Genomic DNA, 22,193 nt, shown 5'->3' with positions numbered 1-22,193 from the left:
AGACGCTACAAAACGAATATGCACATGGCCCAAAATAAATCTGAAAATGTCCAGTTTAATGTCCTTGTTTAAGATTTGTATAGTCAAAATACATATCCAACACTAGTAAGCAAAAGACCAGAATTACGAGGTCTGTGAGAAAAGTAACGGACCTTTCTGATGGAAAAAAAGCCAAAATCATTCTGCCATTTCCTGACAATGAAAATCCGACGAGGGGGCTGGACCACTCCTCCCACAAGGCGTGCTCACAGGCGAATGACGCAACCGACAGGCGTGGAAAAACTCACGCATGCGCACGAAGGTTCAAGCTTGGCTGACGTAAAAACATATGAATCAAATCCATATAGTTTTTGAAAAAAATAAAAAGGTACGATACTTTTCTCACAGACATCGTATTTTATGGATTTCTTTTTTTTAACAAACACTAAATGTTGTTACAGGTCGAACCTTTTGGATCCAACTAACTGCAAATCTGTTTCAAATGTGAACTCCATCAATATCAAGTTATGGGACCATTTCTGTATCTGACGGATATCCAGCTACCCTCTGGAATAACAACTTAAAATAACAAGGTTACAGGACAGGTGCTACTGGTGCTTAAACGCCCATGAATAAACCTGAACACAACATACAACATGCAGAGAAGTGTAAAATATTTTGAGTGAGCTGACCCAGTTCACTGATGCGCTGAGGACTGTTGCTTGAGTTGTATTTTCTGCCCGATGATCTGTGAGGGATGAGTACAGGTGAGTGGCTTGGCTGTTCTTTCCAGTGGTCCTTCTGTCTGTGTCTATCCCTCCTCTTCTCCCGTAAAACTGAGCATGAACGTGACCGTGATCTGCACAGAAACAGAATTTGGTATGTTTGAAAGCAATACAAAAATACAACATCCCCACCACTGGCAAAACTGACTAATGATTGTCTTTATTAACATTTTACTAATTACTCAATCTCTCCGACATTTTGGATTTTTGGATCCAATCTGGTTGGCATGTTTGTCATTTGTCCTTGAAAAAAGTGAACAGGCAAGCAGCATGGAAATAAAAGTGATTACCACAAATGCCTCCCAACAAGAAAGTACCTGGTTTAAAGCAACCCATGTGTCATTCTCCCTGTATATCACAAGTTGCCTTAAAAAGGGCATCCAGCTGATCCACACCAGATCCAGTTTGGTATTTTAACAATTATATCTGAAACAAATGATTACTTGCTAATATGTGGCTGTTAACATTTTAATTAGCTCAATGCTAATATTCAATTGTGTGTCTTTTTTTGCTGACTAACTGCCTGTAGTCATTTGTTGGTGCATTCAACAAGTCTCAGACATGTCTCCTGAGGAATCCTAGCTCATTCATTGCTGAATCTTTCAAGCAACTCTAGATTTGACAGTCTTCTGGCATGGACCATGGTCTTCAGTTCATCTCATAGATTTTCAGTGGGATTCCTGTTGGGGCTTTGTGCAGACCAGTCAATAACATTCACTTTGGTCTTCTGGAGGCAGTTCTTCAACAGTACACTTAATGTATGTTTTGGGTCATTGTCACATTGGAAGACAAAGCAAAGACCCAGACCTAGTTTTGCTCTTGACTGCTTGAGGTTTTCTGTCAAAATTGTAACATATCCTTATTTCTTCATGATTCCTTACACCTTGAAATTACCAGTTCCAGATGCATTGAAGCATCCCCACACATAATACTCCCACCAGTGTTTCACTGTGGGAACAATGTTCTTTGGGTTAAATGCCTCTCCCTTCTTTCTCCAAACATCAGAAAAATCTCTATGGCCAAAGAGCTCTTGTTTTGCTTCATCTGAACAAAGGACACTAGTGTGCATAATCTTTCTCCAGGTTGTCCTTAGCATACTTCACTCTAGCTTGAAGGTGTCACTTCTGCAGAAGTGGGTTTTTTTATTTGTCTATAACCTTAAAAGACTTTTTGGCAGGCAGAGACCACAGCACAGACTTGAGCTGTTTTTTTGTTTGTTTGTTTTGTTTTGTTTTTGGTATAGTTTAAAATAACAAATCCTACCAACATACTTTGATGTCAAAATGTGAGCGCAGATGCAAAATGAATATAAGATGGAAGGCCTGTGTCAGACATAATTTTGGCCATTACAAAAATTGTTTACGGTATTGCAACAATGGCTTGCGCTTGATTTGCAATACCATACAATACAGAATTTGCAATGGCAAATTTTAAAAAATGTGGTTTCATGGCAGCTTGTAGACCACCTCACTGAGAATGATCTTTTTGAGCCGCTGCAGTCTGCTTTTAGGAAATATTACTCCACAGAGACAGCGCTCACTAAAGTAGTGAATGATCTTCTGCGAGCAATGGACTCAGACACCACTACGGTTTTGGTGTTGTTAGATCTCAGTGCTGCGTTTGATACCATGGATCATCATATTTTGCTCGATAGGTTGGAGAATTTTTTGGGGATTACTGGAAGTGCCCTTGCCTGGTTGACATCATATCTGTCCAGTCGTTCTCAATGTGTCTTGTATAATGGCACAACCTCTGACTTTGGTGACATGAGATTTGGGGTTCCACAGGGATCTGTTTTAGGCCCCTTGCTTTTCTCCCTGTATGTGGCACCCCTTGGGCGTATACTGTGGAGTTTTGGGATTGCCTTTCATTGTTACGCTGATGATACTCAGTTGTACATGCCGATAACTGCGGGAAATCTCACTCCCATAAAATCCCTGAAGGACTGTCTTCTATCAGTGAGAAGTTGGATGTCTTGTAACTTCCTACTTTTAAAATCTGATAAGACTGAAATGATGGCTCTTGGTCCAGCGAGACATCGGCATCAGTTTGACCAGCTGGCGCTCAGCCTGGGTTCGTGTGTCATACATCATACGGACAAAATGAGGAACCTTGGGGTAATTTTTGATCCCACGTTGTCTTTTGCCCTCCACATCAGGGATGTTACTAGGACTACTTTTTTACATCTGCGTAATATAGCGAGGATCCGCCCCATCCTGTCCATGGCTGATGCTGAGACCCTGATTCATGCTTTTGTTTCTTCTAGAGTAGATTATTGTAATGTTCTATTTTCAGGGTTACCGCAGTCCAGCATCAGGGGTCTTCAGCTGGTTCAGAATGCTGCCGCCAGACTTCTGACATGTAGCAGAAGGTCTGAACATTTTGGCATCTTTGCACTGGCTCCCTGTCTCTGTGAGAGCAGATTTTAAGGTTTTGTTATTGACTTATAGGGTTGTTCATGGACTTGTTCATCTTATCTGGCTTATTTGGTGGAACTTTACGTGCCAGCCCGGGCTTTGCTTCACAGGATGCGGGACTTCTCTGTGTTCCCAAGGTGAAGAAGAAGTCAGCAGGTCAAAGAGCCTTTCCGTATCGTGCATCCACCTTGTGGAATAGTCCGTCCGTGAGTCCGGTCCGCGACCGTGAGGCAGTCGGAGTCCATGGACATTTTTAATTCAAGACTGAAAACCTATTTTTATTCTTTCTTATGAATAGTTTTTACTTTTTATCTGTTTTATTCTTTTACTTCTGTTTTTATTTATGTATTTGAATTTTTTATTCATTTTTAATTATTCATTTAAATTTTATGTTGAATTGTTTTATGTAAGGTGCCTTGAGACGGCTTTTGCTGTGATTTGGTGCATTATAAGCTAATTAAATTGAAAACTGAAATTGAATGGCAAACTTGGCTGTTCTTAGGATGGCCAGTGTCAAGTGCACATGTGAGAATAATATCATTTTCAGGGTCACTGAAGTTTTAAAAAGTTTGGGTGAAATATTTCCCATGTAAAAGCTACAAGAGACAGTATCAATAATAACTCGTGACATTCTCTTTACTGGACATAGGAAACATTGACCCAGAACGCGTTACATTGTCAACATCTATATTATAATAGCCAAGTGGCCTATGGCTTCGATCACGGACATAATGGGGAGAGCTGGCATTTGTTGTTTAGTATGCTTATATATATTGGGTCAAGGATGAATGCTGCGAAAATGGAATGTTGATAGGACTAATGTTTTTTTTTTTTCTCATATTATCTTTATTAAGTTTTCATTTTTAAAATAAAAAAACCAACAACAAAATACAGACTGCCAGACAAGACAAACGCAACTGTCAATAATTATAGAGCAAATTACATTGCTATAAGATACACAAGTAGAATCAACTTATGACATGACATTGAGCAAGAAATAGTCACCAAGTTCTCTCATGTTTCTGTTTTTGGTTCATATTGTCTAATCGCACACACTCCATTTGGATAACAGACACCATTTCACGGAGCCAGTGTTCAGAATTTGGTGGTGTTGTGAACTTCCAGTTTAACAAAATAATATTTTTAGCCACCACCATCCCAATACGCAGCGCTTGCCAGGTGACTGTGCTTTGATAAAGAACTATTCCAAGAACTCTGATTATGAACTGCATATATATGAGAACCGGTAAATCATCTATAAATTAACAATGTGCATGAATGATTTTATTTAGTTAAGTTCAATGTAAGGACACAATATAATCAAGAATAAGTCAAAAAACATGGACAACAAAAGAAAGCGAAAACACTTATTTCCACTGACCATGTAAAAATGAAATGACACAATAGAAGTAATAATAATAATAATAACTAGGACTGCAAGCAGGCATATACGGGCCCTCGTGCCACGTGACCGCCTACCCAGGCCAGCGCATCCCCTTGTGACTAGATGTGGGCAGGTGCATACAGGGGCCGACCCTCATCACACAGTTCAAGTTTCAAGCAAATCAGACAATCAATCAATCAATCAATTTTTTTTATATAGCGCCAAATCACAACAAACAGTTGCCCCAAGGCGCTTTATATTGTAAGGCAAGGCCATACAATAATTATGTAAAACCCCAACGGTCAAAACGACCCCCTGTGAGCAAGCACTTGGCTACAGTGGGAAGGAAAAACTCCCTTTTAACAGGAAGAAACCTCCAGCAGAACCAGGCTCAGGGAGGGGCAGTCTTCTGCTGGGACTGGCTGGGGCTGAGGGGAGAGAATCAGGAAAAAGACATGCTGTGGAAGAGAGCAGAGATCGATCACTAATGATTAAATGCAGAGTGGTGCATACAGAGCAAAAAGAGAAAGAAACAGTGCATCATGGGAACCCCCCAGCAGTCTACGTCTATAGCAGCATAACTAAGGGATGGTTCAGGGTCACCTGATCCAGCCCTAACTATAAGCTTTAGCAAAAAGGAAAGTTTTAAGCCTAATCTTAAAAGTAGAGAGGGTGTCTGTCTCCCTGATCTGAATTGGGAGCTGGTTCCACAGGAGAGGAGCCTGAAAGCTGAAGGCTCTGCCTCCCATTCTACTCTTACAAACCCTAGGAACTACAAGTAAGCCTGCAGTCTGAGAGCGAAGCGCCCTAAGATAAGATGGGACCTGATTATTCAAAACCTTATAAGTAAGAAGAAGAATTTTAAATTCTATTCTAGAATTAACAGGAAGCCAATGAAGAGAGGCCAATATGGGTGAGATATGCTCTCTCCTTCTAGTCCCCGTCAGTACTCTAGCTGCAGCATTTTGAATTAACTGAAGGCTTTTTAGGGAACTTTTAGGACAACCTGATAATAATGAATTACAATAGTCCAGCCTAGAGGAAATAAATGCATGAATTAGTTTTTCAGCATCACTCTGAGACAAGACCTTTCTGATTTTAGAGATATTGCGTAAATGCAAAAAAGCAGTCCTACATATTTGTTTAATATGCGCTTTGAATGACATATCCTGATCAAAAATGACTCCAAGATTTCTCACAGTATTACTAGAGGTCAGGGTAATGCCATCCAGAGTAAGGCTCTGGTTAGACACCATGTTTCTAAGATTTGTGGGGCCAAGTACAATAACTTCAGTTTTATCTGAGTTTAAAAGCAGGAAATTAGAGGTCATCCATGTCTTTATGTCTGTAAGACAATCCTGCAGTTTAGCTAATTGGGGTGTGTCCTCTGGCTTCATGGATAGATAAAGCTGGGTATCATCTGCGTAACAATGAAAATTTAAGCAATACCGTCTAATAATACTGCCTAAGGGAAGCATGTATAAAGTGAATAAAATTGGTCCTAGCACAGAACCTTGTGGAACTCCATAATTAACTTTTAGTCTGTGAAGAAGATTCCCTATTTACATGAACAAATTGTAATCTATTAGACAAATATGATTCAAACCACCGCAGCGCAGTGCCTTTAATACCTATGGCATGCTCTAATCTCTGTAATAAAATTTTATGGTCAACAGTATCAAAAGCAGCACTGAGGTCTAACAGAACAAGCACAGAGATGAGTCCACTGTCCGAGGCCATAAGAAGATCATTTGTAACCTTCACTAATGTTGTTTCTGTACTATGATGAATTCTAAAACCTGACTGAAACGCTTCAAATAGACCATTCCTCTGCAGATGATCAGTTAGCTGTTTTACAACTACCCTTTCAAGAATTTTTGAGAGAAAAGGAAGGTTGGAGATTGGCCTATAATTAGCTAAGATAGCTGGGTCAAGTGATGGCTTTTTAAGTAATGGTTTAATTACTGCCACCTTAAAAGCCTGTGGTACATAGCCAACTAACAAAGATAGATTGATCATATTTAAGATCGAAGCATTAAATAATGGTAGGGCTTCCTTGAGCAGCCTGGTAGGAATGGGGTCTAATAAACATGTTGATGATTTGGAAGAAGTAACTAATGAAAATAACTCAGACAGAACAATCGGAGAGAAAGAGTCTAACCAAATACCGGCATCACTGAAAGCAGCCAAAGATAACGATACGTCTTTGGGATGGTTATGAGTATTTTTTTCTCTAATAGTTAAAATTTTGTTAGCAAAGAAAGTCATGAAGTCATTACTAGTTAGAGTTAATGGAATACTCAGCTCAATAGAGCTCTGACTCTTTGTCAGCCTGGCTACAGTGCTGAAAAGAAACCTGGGGTTGTTCTTATTTTCTTCAATTAGTGATGAGTAGAAAGATGTCCTAGCTTTACGGAGGGCTTTTTTATAGAGCAACAGACTCTTTTTCCAGGCTAAGTGAAGATCTTCTAAATTAGTGAGACGCCATTTCCTCTCCAACTTACGGGTTATCTGCTTTAAGCTACGAGTTGGTGAGTTATACCACGGAGTCAGACACTTCTGATTTAAAGCTCTCTTTTTCAGAGGAGCTACAGCATCCAAAGTTGTCTTCAATGAGGATGTAAAACTATTGACGAGATACTCTATCTCCCTTATAGAGTTTAGGTAGCTACTCTGCACTGTGTTGGTATATGGCACTAGAGAACATAAAGAAGGAATCATATCCTTAAACCTAGTTACAGCGCTTTCTGAAAGACTTCTAGTGTAATGAAACTTATTCCCCACTGCTGGGTAGTCCATCAGAGTAAATGTAAATGTTATTAAGAAATGATCAGACAGAAGGGAGTTTTCAGGGAATACTGTTAAGTCTTCTATTTCCATACCATAAGTCAGAACAAGATCTAAGATATGATTAAAGTGGTGGGTGGACTCATTTACTTTTTGAGCAAAGCCAATAGAGTCTAATAATAGATTAAATGCAGTGTTGAGGCTGTCATTCTCAGCATCTGTGTGGATGTTAAAATCGCCCACTATAATTATCTTATCTGAGCTAAGCACTAAGTCAGACAAAAGGTCTGAAAATTCACAGAGAAACTCACAGTAACGACCAGGTGGACGATAGATAATAACAAATAAAACTGGTTTTTGGGACTTCCAATTTGGATGGACAAGACTAAGAGTCAAGCTTTCAAATGAATTAAAGCTCTGTCTGGGTTTTTGATTAATTAATAAGCTGGAATGGAAGATTGCTGCTAATCCTCCGCCCCGGCCCGTGCTACGAGCATTCTGACAGTTAGTGTGACTCGGGGGTATTGACTCATTTAAACTAACATATTCATCCTGCTGTAACCAGGTTTCTGTAAGGCAGAATAAATCAATATGTTGATCAATTATTATATCATTTACCAACAGGGACTTAGAAGAGAGAGACCTAATGTTTAATAGACCACATTTAACTGTTTTAGTCTGTGGTGCAGTTGAAGGTGCTATATTATTTTTTCTTTTTGAATTTTTATGCTTAAATAGTCGTCAGAAGACGTAGCACCCACCGAGCTGACACCTTTGACATTCCAAGTTCTTCATGCAGAATGTGTTCAATTCTCTCATGGGATATTCCCACAGCATCTGCTAGCTGATTAATCATCGATCGTCTGTCGTCCATCACCATTTCATGAACAAGGTCAATGTTTTTCTGGGTTGTGGCTGTTGCAGGCCGCCCAGTCCTTGGGTCGTCTTCAAGGCTCTCTCTGCCCCTCTTAAATTCAGCTGCCCACTTCTGCACTTCTGCTTTAGTTAAGGCACGTAAAAATTACACTGGGAAACAAATCGTAATCTAGATAACTAGATCAATCTAACTGCGCAGATTAAACAGCTAACAGATACAGAAAAACACCGCTGTGCTCCAGAACAGGAAGTGATACAATACCGCAGTGAGAGCCAACCACCAGTAGAGGCAAGCAAGCCTCTTCTACAATGCATGTAGAAGTTATGAGACGTTGGTTGTTCATCAACTAGGGGGGCACTCAGTGTACAAACAGAGGGGCCAGGTGTGTTAAGGGGCTGGCCCTCATTACACATGTCAATTTTCAAGTGAATCAGGTAATGAGTGAATGAGTTATGACAATTTGATGGTTCATCCACAAGGGGGCATTTAGAGCACAAAGAGAGGGGCAAAATGTGTTCAGGGGCCAACCCTCATCACACATTTCAAGTCAATCAGGCAAAGCAAGAAGCAATTATCATGACTTGATGTTCCATGGCGAAGGTTCAAATGGTGGCGCCATAACAGCCACACCCTTCGACATAGAGAAAAGCTTTTTAAATTTTGATCAGTATCGTCTCAGGATGATCTGAAAGAAATTTTAAGTGCATTGGACAAAATCCCTAGGAGGAGTTAGTTCAAATACAATGTGTGGAAATCACACCAAAATGACATGAAAATTCAAAATGGCGGACTACTTGTTTGGAGTAGACCAATGGTGCAAGAGACTTTCTGCATGTCTATGCAAGTCACACGTGTACCAATTTTCATCCCCCGACTCCAAAAACCCCTATAGTAGGGGTTTTTGAAAGTTTTAAAGGGGTGCTACTGAGGCATTTTGCCATGCCCATAGGCGACGCACCTATGAATTGTAAGAGGTTGTCGTGCTTGACCTTTGTATCAATTTTCATGATGATATGACAAAATTAAAGCCGTCAAAAGGAAGAACATAAATCATGGCGAAGGGTTGATATTCGGCACGCCGCCATATGGACGCCATTACTCATAGCTTCACGGCGATCATCGCCTATGTTCACCAACTTGTTCTGCATTTCTTAGAAGTAGAATGAGTTGATAGGGTTAAATATATGACATCGGTACCCATTAAACTAAAAATAGGACATTTCCTGTTACCACCAGGGGGCACTATGTGTTAGGTGGGAAGTTAATTTATGCAGACGTTCAGGGCAGAGGCCTCATCATGTCCCACAAGCTTGAAGGATCTACAATGAAGTATGTGGGCATGACAGCTGTACAAAGAGAAATAGCGTGCTACGAAACTCTTGCCAAAGTTTGACAAACCCTAGCAACCACGCCTTTTGACACACAGAAATTCTTTTGATAACTTTTGATCAGCATGGGGTCATGATGATGACTACCAAAATTGAAGATGATTGGATGAAATCCCAAGGACGAGTTCGTTCAAATGTAAGTAGTGGAAATGGACAAAAATGGCAAAAATTACCTCAAAATCAAAACTTAAAATCAAAATGGCCGACTTCCTGTCCACATTTCACCATGACATTAACAGACTTGTTGTGCGTCCCAGCATGGTAAATACGTATGTGTACCGAATTTCATGAGGCTTCGACAAAAAAACCCCTGTGCGGAGGATTTTTGAAAATTTCTAGGGGAAGCCATTTCGCGATTTCGTTGCGACAATGTGCGCGGCCCACAAAATATAGAATTTTGGATCCCACCGGACGACGTTGCAAAGTCTGGTGAGTTTTTGAGCATGGGAAAGGGCAGAAATTTGGATTTTAAAAGTGAGAAAAAAAAAAAAATAATAATAATAACTAGGACTGCAAGCAGTCATGTACAGGCCCTCGTTCCGCGCGACCGCCTACCCAGGCCAGCGTGTCCCATTGTGACCAGATGTGGGCTTGTGCGTACAGGGGCAACCACTCATCACACAGTTCAAATTTCAAGCAAATCACACAATGCATGAAGGAGTTATGATATGTTGATACTTCATCAATAGAGGGGCAAGGTGTGGTAAGGGGCTGACCTTCATTACACGAGACGTTTCAAGTTAATCAGGTAAAGAATGAAGGAGTTATGACCAGTTGACTGTTCATCCACTAGGGGGTGCTCAGAGCACAGGAAGAGGCCGAAATTTCGATTTCAAAAGTGAGAATAATAATAATAATAATAATAATAATAATAATAATAATAAATAATAACTAGGACTACAAGCAGTCATATACGGGCCCTCGTTCCGCCCAACAGCCTACCCAGGCCACTGGGTGCCCTTGTGACCACATGTGGGCATGTGGATGCAGGGGCAACCACTCATCACACAGTTAAAATATTAAACAAATCACACAGTGCATCAAGGAGTTATGACATGTTGATTGTTCATCCACTAGGGGGCGCTCAGTGTAGAAACAGAGGGGCCAGGTGTGTTGAGGGGCCAACCGTCATCATACATGTGAAGTTTCAAGTCAATCAGGCAAAGCATGAAGGAGTTATCATGAATTGATGTTCCATGGCAAAGGGCCACAATTTTCAACACAGAGAAAAGCTTTCGATATCTTTTGATCAGTATCATCTCTGGATGCTGTAAAAGAAATTTGAAGTGCACTGGACAAAATCCCTAGGAGGAGTTAGTTGAAATAAAAAGTGGAAATCATTTCAAAATGATAAGAAAATTCAAAATGGCCGACTTCCTGTTTGGAGTAGACCCATGGTGCAAGAGACTTTTTTGTACGTCTATGCAAGTCACACGTGTACAAATTTTCATCTCCCTACTCCAAAAAAACCACAATGGGGAGGGGTTTTTGAAAGTTTCAAGGGGGCGCTATTGAGTCATTTTGCCCCGCCCATGGGCGACACCCCTATGAATTGTAATGTTGTCATGCTTGACCTGTGTATCAATTTTCATGATGATGTGACAAAATTAAAGCCATCAAAATGAAGAACGTAATTTCATGGCAAATGGGCAATATTTGGCACGCCGCCACACGGACGCCGTTACTCGTAACTTCACGGCGTTCATCGCCTACGTTCAACAATTTGTTCTGCATGTTTTAGAAGTGGAATGAAGTTGATTGGGTTAAGTATGTGACATCAGGACCTCTTAAAGTAAAAATAGGACATTTCCCGCCACCACCAAGGGGCACTATAGCGCAGGTGGGAACTTAAGATATGTAGACGTTCAGGGCGGAGCCCTCATCATGTCGAGCTGGTTTGAAGGTTATACGATGAAGTATGTGGGCGTGACAGCCGTTCGAAGTGAAATGGCGTGCTCCCAAAAGCTGGCCAAAGTTTGACGACCCCTAGCAGCCACACTTTTTGACTTAATTAGAATCTTTTGATAACTTTTGATCACCATTGTGTTGTGATGATTTTGACCAAATTTGAAGACGATCGGATGAAATCCCTAGGACGAGTTCGTTCAAATGTAAGTAGTGGAAATGGCCAAAAATGGCAAAAATGTGCTCAAAATCGAAAATTAAAATCAAAATGGCCGACTTCCTGTCGATATTACACCATGACAGTATGAGACTTTTTCGTGCGTCCTGGCATAGTAAATATGTGTACCGAATTTCGTGAGGCTACGACGAAAAAAGGCCAATGTGGAGGGGTTTTTGAAAATTTCTAGGGGGCGCTATTTCGTGATTTTTGTGCGACCATGTGCGACGCCCCCAAAATATCAAATTTCCAATCCGGCCGGACGACTTTGGAAAGTTTGGTGAGTTTTTGAGCATGGGACGAAGCCGAAATTTCGATTTCAAACGTGAGAATAATAATAATAATAATAATAATAAACAGAGCAATTACAATAGGGTCCTCGTAGGACGTTGCCTACTCGGGCCCTAATAATAATAATAATAAACAGTGCAATTACAATAGGGTCCTTGTAGGACGTTGCCTACTCTAGCCCTAATAATAAACAGCGCAATTACAATAGGGTCCTCGTAGGACGTTGCCTACTCGGGCCCTAATAATAATAATAATAATAAAAATAATAATAATAATAATAATAATAATAATAATAAACAGCGCAATTACAAAAGGGTCCTCGTAGGACGTTGCCTACTCGGGCCCTAATAAATAATAATAATAATAATAAACAGCGCAATTACAATAGGGTCCTCGTAGGACGTTGCCTACTCGGGCCCTAATAATAATAATAATAATAAAAATAATAATAATAAACAGCGCAATTACAAAAGGGTCCTCGTAGGACGTTGTCTACTCGGGCCCTAATAAATAATAATAATAATAATAAACAGCGCAATTACAATAGGGTCCTCGTAGGACGCTGCCTACTCGGGCCCTAATAATAATAATAATAATAATAATAATAATAAATAGCGCAATTACAATAGGGTCCTCATAGGACGTTGCCTACTCGGGCCCTAATAATAATAATAATAATAATAATAATAATAAATAATAATAATAATAAACAGCGCAATTACAATAGGGTCCTCGTAGGACGTTGCCTACTCGGGCCCTAATAATAATAATAATAAACAGTGCAATTACAATAGGGTCCTCGTAGGACGTTGCCTACTCGGGCCCTAATAATAAACAGCGCAATTACAAAAGGGTCCTCGTAGTACGTTGCCTACTCGGGCCCTAATAATAATAATAATAATAATAAAAAAAAATAATAATAATAATAAACAGCGCAATTACAAAAGGGTCCTCGTAGGACGTTGCCTACTCGGGCCCTAATAAATAATAATAATAATAATAAACAGCGCAATTACAATAGGGTCCTCGTAGGATGCTGCCTACTCGGGCCCTAATAATAATAATAATAATAAATAGCACAATTACAATAGGGTCCTCATAGGACGTTGCCTACTCGGGCCCTAATAATAATAATAATAATAATAATAAACAGCGCAATTACAATAGGGTCCTCGTAGGACGTTGCCTACTCGGGCCCTAATAATAATAATAATAATAATAATAATAATAAATAATAATAATAATAAACAGCGCAATTACAATAGGGTCCTCGTAGGACGTTGCCTACTCGGGCCCTAATAAACAGCACAATTACAAGAGGGTCCTCGTTGGACTTTTTCCTATTCTGGCCATAATAATAACTAGGACTGCAAGCAGTCATATATGGGCCCTTGTTCCATGCGACCGCCTGTCCAGGCCAGCGCGTCCCCTTGCGACCAGATGTGGGCATGTGCGTAGAGAGGCAACCACTCATCACACAGTTCAAATTTCAAGCAAATCAGACAATGCATGAAGGAGTTATGATATGTTGATAACGTATCCACTATGGGGTGCTCAGTGTACAAACAGAGGGGCCAGGTGTATTCAGGGGCCAACCGTCATCACACGTGAAGTTTCCATTCAATCAGGTAATGTATGAAGCAGTTATGACATGTTGATGGGTCATCCAGTAGGGGGCGCTCAGAGCACAAATAGAGAGGTTCGGTGTGTACGGGGCAGACAATAATCACACAGTTCATGTTTCAAGCAAATGAGTCAATGCACTAAGTAAGGGGCGCTCAGTTCACAAACCGAGTGGCCAGGTATGTTAAGAGGCTGACCCTCATTACACATGTGAAGTTTTAAGTCAATCAGGTAATGCATGAAGGAGTTATGACAAGTTGATCGTTCATCCACTAGGGGGCGCTTAGTGCACAGAGGGGCAAGGTGTGTTAAGGGGATGACCCTCATTACACATGTAAAGTTTCAAGTAAATCAGGTAATGCATGAAGGAGTTATGACAAGTTGATAGTTCATCCACTAGGCTGCGCTCAGTGCACAAACAGAGGCGCTAGGTGTGTTAAGGCGCTGACCCTCATTACACGTGAAGTTTCAAGTCAATCGAGTAATGCATGAAGGAGGTATGACAAATAAATGGTTCATCCACTTTGGGGCACTCAGAGTACAAACAGAGGGGCCATGTGTGTTCAGGGGCCAACTGTCATCACACATGTGAAGTTTCAAGTCAATCAGGCAAAGCATGAAAGAGTTATCATGACTTGATGTTCCAAGGTGAAGGGTCAAAATGGCGGTGCCATAACGGCCACACCCTTCAACTTAGAGAAAAAATTTTGATAACTTTTGATCAGTGTAGACTGAAAGAAATTTGAAGTGCATTGGACAAAATCCCTCGGAGGAGGTTGTTCAAATACAATGTGTGGAAATCACGCCAAAATGACATGGAAATTCAAAATGGCGGACTTCCTGTTTGGAGTACACCAATGGTGCAAGAGACTTTTTTGTACGTCTATGCAAGGCACACGTGTACCAATTTTCATCTCCCTACTTCAAAAAAAAAAAAAAAAACCCTAGAGGGAGGGGTTTTTGAAAATTGCAAGGGGGCGCTATTGAGGCATTTTGCCCTGCTCATGGGTGATGCCCCTATTAATTGTAAGAGGTTGCACTGCTGGACCTGTGTATCAATTTTCATGATGATATGACAAAATTAAAGCTGTCAAATGAAAGAACGTAATTTCATGGCGAATGGTTGATATTCAGCACGCCACCACATGGACGCTGTTACTCGTAACGGCGATCATCGCCTATGTTCATCAACTTGTTGTGCGTGTTTTAGAAATGGAATGAAGTTGATGGGGTTAACTATGTGACATCAGTGCCTCGAAGTATAATGTTCCACGGCGAAGGGTCAAAATGGCGGCGCAACAGCGGACACACCCTTCGACATACAGAAAAGCTTTCAATAACTTTTGATCAGTATCAGCTCTGGATGCTCTGAAAGAAATTTGAAGTGCATTGGACAAAATCCCTAGGAGGAGTTTGTTCAAATACAATGTGTGGAAATCATGCCAAAATGACAAGAAAATTCAAAATGGCCAACTCCCTGTTTGGAGTAGACCAATGGTGCAAGAGACTTTTTTGTACGTCTGTGCAACTCACACATGTGTACCAATTTTCATCTCCCTACTCCAAAAAAAAAAAAAACCCTATAGGGAGGGGATTTCAAACGGGCCCTCTTGCCATGCAACCTCCTACCCAGGACAGCGCATCCCGTTGTAACTCGATGTGGGCAGGTGCATACAGGGGAAGACATTCATCACACAGTTCAAGTTTCAAGCAAATCAGACAATACATGAAGGAGTTATGACAAGTTGATGGTTCATCCACTAGGGGGCACTCAGAGCAAAAACAGAGGGGCCAGGTGTGTTCACTGGCTGACCCTCATCACACATGTGAAGTTTCAAGTCAATCAGGTCATGCATGCAGGAGTTATGACATGTTGATGGGTCATCGACTAGGGGGCGCTCAGAACACAAATAGATGAGTGAAGTGCATACGAGGCAGACAATCATCACACAATTCAAGTTTCAAGCAAATCAGTCAATGCATGAAGTAGTTATGAGAAGTCAATGGTTCATCCACTATGGGGCGCTCAGTGCACAAACAGATGGGCCAGGTGTGTTAAGCGGCTGACTGTCATTCCACATGTGAAGTTTCAAGTCAATCACGTAATGCATGAAGGAGTTATGACAAGTTGATGGTTCATCCACTAAGGCACAAACAGTGCACAAACACAGGGGCCAGGTGGGTTAAGGGGCTGAGCCTCATTACACATGTGAAAGTCAATCAGGTAATGCATTAAGGAGTTATGACAAGTTGATGGTCACTGATGGTCAAACAAATTTAAAGTGCAGTGGACAAAACCCTTCTCCAGGAACCATCACCTTATCATGGTGGACAGGTTTGTGTACAGCTATGAACCTAAGAGCTGTGTTGTCTGCAGCCTTTGTGCTCCTGGTAGGGTCTCCCATGGCAAATTGGTCTCAGGCGAGAGGCCAGACTAAGAATGGTTCACAAGACACCATGATAGAACAAGGTAGAGGAAACATGACCCGGCCGAGAGGAAGTCCGGGGCCCTCATCTGGAGCCAGGCCTGGATGTAGAGCCCGTCAGCAAGTGCCTGTTGGCTGCGCTTGCCACGGAGCCCAGTCGGGCACAGCCCGAAAAAGCAACGTGGACCTTCCATTACCACAATGTGGGCTCACCACCCACAGGGGGAAACGCTGGTGTCGGGTGCGCTGTTCTTTGGGTGGTCAAGGGCCTCGACCAACCAGACCTGGGCGGCAGGGGCTTGCTCTGGGGGTTTGGAACGTCACCTCGCTGTGGGGGAAGGAGCTGGCGCTTGTGCGAGGTGGAGCGATACCAGTTAGTTCTGGTGGGCCTCGCCTCCATGCGCAGCCTCAGCACTGGAACCAGTCTCCTTGATAGGGGTTGGACCTTATTCTTTTCTGGAGTTGCCCAGGGGGTGAGGCTCCGGGCGGGTGTGGGGATACTCACGAGTCCCCAGCTGAGCACCGCTACATTGGAGTGTACTCCAGTTGACGAGAGGGTCGCCTTCCTTGCATCTTTGGGTTGACTGTTGTTTGTGCGTATTCACCTAACAGCATTTTGGAGTACTTGGCCTTGTTGAAGTCCCTGAATGGAGTCCTGTATGTGGCTCCGGGTGTGGGACTCCATTGTTCTGCTGGGGGACTTCAACGCACACGTGGGCAATGACAGATACACCTGGAAAGGTGTGATTGGGAGGAACGGCCTCCCTGATCTAAACCCGAATGGTCGTTTGTTACTGGACTTCTGTGCTAGTCACTGACTGGCCATAATGAACACCATGTTCAAACATAAGGATGCTCATAAGTGTACATGGTACTAGAGCACCGGAGGCCGAAGATCGATGATCGATTTTGTGATTGTATCATCTGATTTGAGGCCGCGTGTTCTGGACATTCGGGTGAAGAGAGGGCAGAGCTGTCAACTGATCTGGTGGTGATCAGCTGGATCAGAGGGTGGGGGGAGGACTTTGAACAGACCTGGTAAGCCCAAACGGACTGTGCGGGTGAACTGGGAACATCTGCAGAAGCCCACTGTCCGGCAGATCTTCAACTCACTCCTCCGGCAGAGCTTCTCTAGCATCCCTGTGGAGGTTGGAGCCATTGAACAAGAATGGGCAATGCTCAAAATTTCCATTGCTAAAGCTGCAGTGGGGAGCTGAACTGTGGTGAAGGTTTTAGGTGCCTCAAGAGGCGGCAACCCTGGAACATTGAGGTGGACACCAGTGGTCAGGGAAGCTGTCCGACTGAAGGAGGAGTTCTTCCGGGATATGTTATCTCAGAGGACTCCAGAGGTAGTTGCAAGGTACCAACAGACCTGAAGGGCAGCAGCCTCTGCTGTGTGGGAGGCAAAGCAGCAGGTGTGGGAGGAGTTGCCTCTCCTCCTGAGGCACCTCAGGAGGGGAAAACAGGTAACCATCCAATCTGTCTACAGAAAGGACGGGACTCTGTTGACCTCAACTGAGGATATAATCCAGCGCTGGAAAGAACACTTTCAGGAACTCCTACATCACACTGGAACTCTCTATAGTAGGGGCAGAGCTGGAAGCTGATGGAAAGGCCCCGAGGGTTGATGAGATCCGTCCATAAATGCTGAAGGCTCTGGGTGTGGAGGGACTGTCTTGGATGAGACGTCTCTTCAACAGTGCGTTGAGGTCTGGGACAGTGCCTAAGGAGTGGCAAACTGGGGTGGTGGTCCCCATATTTAAAAAGGGGGACCAGAGAGTGTGTGCCAACTACAGAGGCATCACACTACTCAGCCTCCCTGATAAAGTCTACTCCAGGGTGCTTGAAAGGAGGGTTCGGCTGATAGTCAAACCTCTGATTGAAGAGGAACAATGCGGGTTCCATCCTGGTCGTGGAACAACCAACCAGCACTTTACTCTCAGAAGGATCCTGGAGGGTGCCTGGGAGTATGCCCCACCAGTCTACATGCATTTTGTGAATTTGAAGAAGGCATATGATCCTGTACCATGGGAGATACTGTGGGGGGTGCTGCGGGAGTATGGAGTGAGGGGGTCCTTTCTCAGGGCCATCCAATCTCTGTACTTGCAAAGCGAGAGCTGTGTTCGGGTGCTCGGCAGTAAGTTGGGCCTGTTTCCGGTGGAGGTTGGCCTTCGCCAGGGCTGTGCCTTGTCACCAATCCTGTTTGTGATATTCATGGACAAGATATCGAGGCGTCGTCGGGGGGAGGAGGGTTTCCGGTTTGGTGGGCTAAGGGTCTCATCACTGCTTTTTGCAGATGACATGGTCCTGTTGGCTTCATCAGCCGGTGACCTCAAAGACTTAGATCGGTTCAAAGCCGATTGTGAAGCGGCTGGGATGAGGATCAGCACCTCTAAATGTGAGGCCATGGTTCTCAGCAGGAAACCAATGAATCGCCTAATCCGGGTAGGGAATATGGCCTTGCCCCAAGTTCAAGTACCTCGGGGTCTTGTTCACGAGCGATGGGACAATGGAGCGTGAGATTGGCCGGAGAAACGGCGCAGCAGGAGTGGTATTGCATTCGCTCTGCCGTACTGTTGTGACGAAAAGGGAGCTGACCCAAAAGGCAAAGCTCTCAATCTACTGGTCAATCTTTGTTCCTACACTCACCTATGGTCATGAGTGTTGGGTCATGACCGAAAGAACTAGAGCACAGGTACAAGCGGCAGAAACAGGCTTCCTCAGGAGGGTGGCTGTTGTCTCCCTTAGAGACAGGGTGAGACGTTTGGTCATCCGTGGGGAGCTCGGAGTAGAGTCACTGCTCCTTCGTGTTGAAAGGAGCCAGCTGAGGTGGCTCGGACATCTGGTAAGGATGCCTACTGGGCACCTCCGATGGGAAGTGTTCCAGGCACGTCCATCTGGCAGGAGACCCCGGGGAAGACCCAGGACTAGGTGGAGAGATTATATCTCCACACTGGCCTGGGAATGACTCTGGATCCACCAGTGAGAGGTGGTCAATGTGGCACGGGAAAGGGAGGTCTGGGGTCCCCTGCTGGAGCTGTTGGCCCCACGACCCGAACCTGGAAAAAGCGGTTGAAGATGAGTGAGAGAGGCTGATGAGGAAGGGTCGGTAATACACATAGCTGTAATCATGCAGAGTGGCATCAGGCTTATGAAATGGCGTACATCCGAAAGGTGTCGGATTTCAGTTCCAAAATCTTCTGATAGTCATCTCTGGAAGTCGACACACTTTGTTATAATTGGCAGGCAGCCCCGAGTGTGACGCACATGTTCATAATTCTCTGAGCACTGTCGAGACGGGACACATATCTGACATTGATCCATGTGTAATCTGAGGACCAACTAACCACAATTTACAAATTCTGATGGTAGAAAAACAGGATCCAAAATGATTTGAGTGCATACGAGGGAACCTCGAGATAGATCTGGCACAGTATGCCTGCCGGTATGACCTGCACATGCCAGTATAATATGGCCCCCTGACAGCAATCTCAGTCATCTGCCTGCTGTCTACATATGGTTTGGATGCCATCGTGCAGGTGTGGACGAGGCAGTCCAGATACATTTGGAGCACGGCTGACCACACCTCTTTTCCTACCGACTGCATCGGCTAATGAAAGCACCACTCTTGAGAGCCTTAAACCCATAGGGAGACCGAATTTAGTTGAACAATAAACTAACCATCATCAATTATTTGTTTTATGTTTGTTTCGCGTCCCGGTTCAACCAGTTACACTCGAGTCCTAATATAGCAAAAATAGCACTCTGGGACTTTCCCGTGAGACCATCCAAAATAAATAAATAAATAAAACATAACATGATTGATCTCAATAGTGGATTTTATGTATTCCCCATGGTTCGTATATATTCATAGCTTACAGTCTATATCACCATGCTGGGAAATTTAAAAATTGACCCTCATGTCACATATTGGTGATGCCTTTTCAAGAAGTGACCCTATAAGTCAAGGACGAACCCCGCCAAAACGGACAGTTGACAGGACTAATATTTTTGGAGAAACTACAGATATTTGCTATCAACAGTGGACAATGTGATAATTACATTTTGGACTCATGCCCCATTCCAGCAAGGGTAGTACATCATTTATGTATTAAAAATGTGCATGAGTGCGATTTGTGATTTTATGGAGTAAGTTAAGTGACAAAGTTTGACAAAGTTTTTTTATTCGGCACACAAAATATTCAAATAGAAAAAAATGAACAATTCCACAAACAGACAAAACTAGTGAGTCCGAAAGGGTGTGGGCTGAAGCAAAGCTTATTAGCGCCCACCCCTGCTAGTACAAGTCCAACAATTCTAATCAGTCATATTTACATAAATACAAATTCACTACTACATGTCGACACACAGACATACACATCAATATACTATTCACTTATAATTATATTTATATAGTACCAGATCACAAGAAAGTCGAATCAAGGCACTTTACGCCAGTAAGGACTAACCTTACCAACCCCCAGAGCAAGCACTAGGCAACTGTGGTGAGGAAAAACTCCCTATAAGGAAGAAACCTCAAGCAGACCAGGCTCTTGGGGGTGACCCTTTGCTTGGGCTGTGCCATATATACCTATATACATACGTATATACTTTACAAACATAAATATATACATACATATACACAGTCACTTATATACATATACACCTACCCATCTCTATATGTACATACGCATATACGTACCCACACATTCAAATATACAATAAGTCCCACTTATAAATTGAACATTCCATATAAATCAAATTATATTTGCTTCTTTATGATACTTAGACATAATGTTCTTTTTGAGTAGTTTCTTAAATCTTACTAAGGTACTACTCATTCTAACCTCTGTTGAACATTTGTTCCATTTCCTCACCCCAACCACAGACACACAAAAATCCTTTACATTTGTTCTTACTGGTGGTTTCATAAAAATTGCACAACCTCTTAAACTATATCTGGATTCCCTCAATCGGAACAGACTCTGGACATGTCTCGGTAAGGCTTGGTTTTTCGCTCAAAATAAAGTTTGAATTGTAATGTAATCGACCAAATCTATGAATTTTAATAAATTTAAAGACACAAATAGAGAATGAGTTGGTTCACGATATTGTTTATTGCAGATGACTCGTATGGCTCGTTTTTGCAAAAGGAATATTGGATTGGTATTTGATTTGTAAGTGTTTCCCCATGACTCAACATAATATGTCATATATGGTACCATCAGAGAATGATATAAAGTAAGTAACCCTTCTTGCGGCAGTAGGTCTTTGGCTTTATACAAAATCGTTTTACAAAACGATCGTTATACAAAACCGTTTATTATCAATTATAACACCCAAAAATTTATTCTCTGTTACTAACTCAATTTCCTTATTGTTTATAGTTAAATTTTTACATTTGGGTGCCTGTTTATTTCCAAATATAATACATTTAGTTTTCCCAAGGTTGAGTGACAACTTATTAGCGTCAAACCAAATCTTAAATTTTTCCAGTTCTTTCTCCACTATGTCCAGAAGCTCTTCAAGATTTTCACCGCTACAGAACACAGTTGTATCATCCGCAAAAAGGACACATCTCAGTGAACTCGACACCCAACTTACATCATTTATATAGATTATAAACAACAAAGGACCCAGCACTGAGCCCTGCGGCACCCCACATGTGACATCCCTGAGTTCAGAATTTGTATTATTGAATTGAACATACTGAAATCTGCCTTGTAAATAACTAGCTATCCATTCATATGCCAGACCTCTGATTCCATATTTCTGCAGTTTAATTAATAGTATTCCAAGGTTAATTGTGTCAAACGCTTTCAGTAAATAAAAAAAAAACACCTACTGTGTATTGTTTATTGTCAATTGCAGTTGCTATACTTTCCACAAAGTCCATCAAAGCATGTGATGTAGTTCGAGACCTTCTGAATCCATATTGTTCTTCACAAATGATGTTATGCTTCAGTAAATAATCATTTAATCTTTTAGCAAATATTTTTTCCAAAATTTTGGAAAATTGTGGCAGGAGTGATATAGGTCTATAATTAGAAAATGTGTGTTTGTCACCAGTTTTAAACAGAGGAATTACTTTGGCTATTTTCATTTCAGAAGGAA

At 42.2% G+C, this 22,193-nt stretch overlaps 1 protein-coding gene across 5 annotated transcripts in view; it reads right to left on the bottom strand.

Moving 5' to 3' along the window:
* LOC117512923 (protein SON) overlaps positions 1-22,193 on the bottom strand; it is a 451,527-nt gene that overhangs the window by 292,496 nt on the left and 136,838 nt on the right. For all 5 annotated transcript variants that reach the window (XM_034173153.1, XM_034173176.1, XM_034173169.1 and 2 more), the window contains one exon: positions 672-838. In XM_034173153.1, coding sequence (XP_034029044.1) covers positions 672-838 — 167 coding nt within the window. The remainder of the gene's footprint in view (positions 1-671; positions 839-22,193) is intronic.

The sequence above is a fragment of the Thalassophryne amazonica genome, chromosome 1 (genome assembly GCF_902500255.1).
Source record: "Thalassophryne amazonica chromosome 1, fThaAma1.1, whole genome shotgun sequence".
NCBI lineage: Eukaryota > Metazoa > Chordata > Actinopteri > Batrachoidiformes > Batrachoididae > Thalassophryne > Thalassophryne amazonica.
This window is presented reverse-complemented; position numbering and strand designations above follow the sequence as displayed.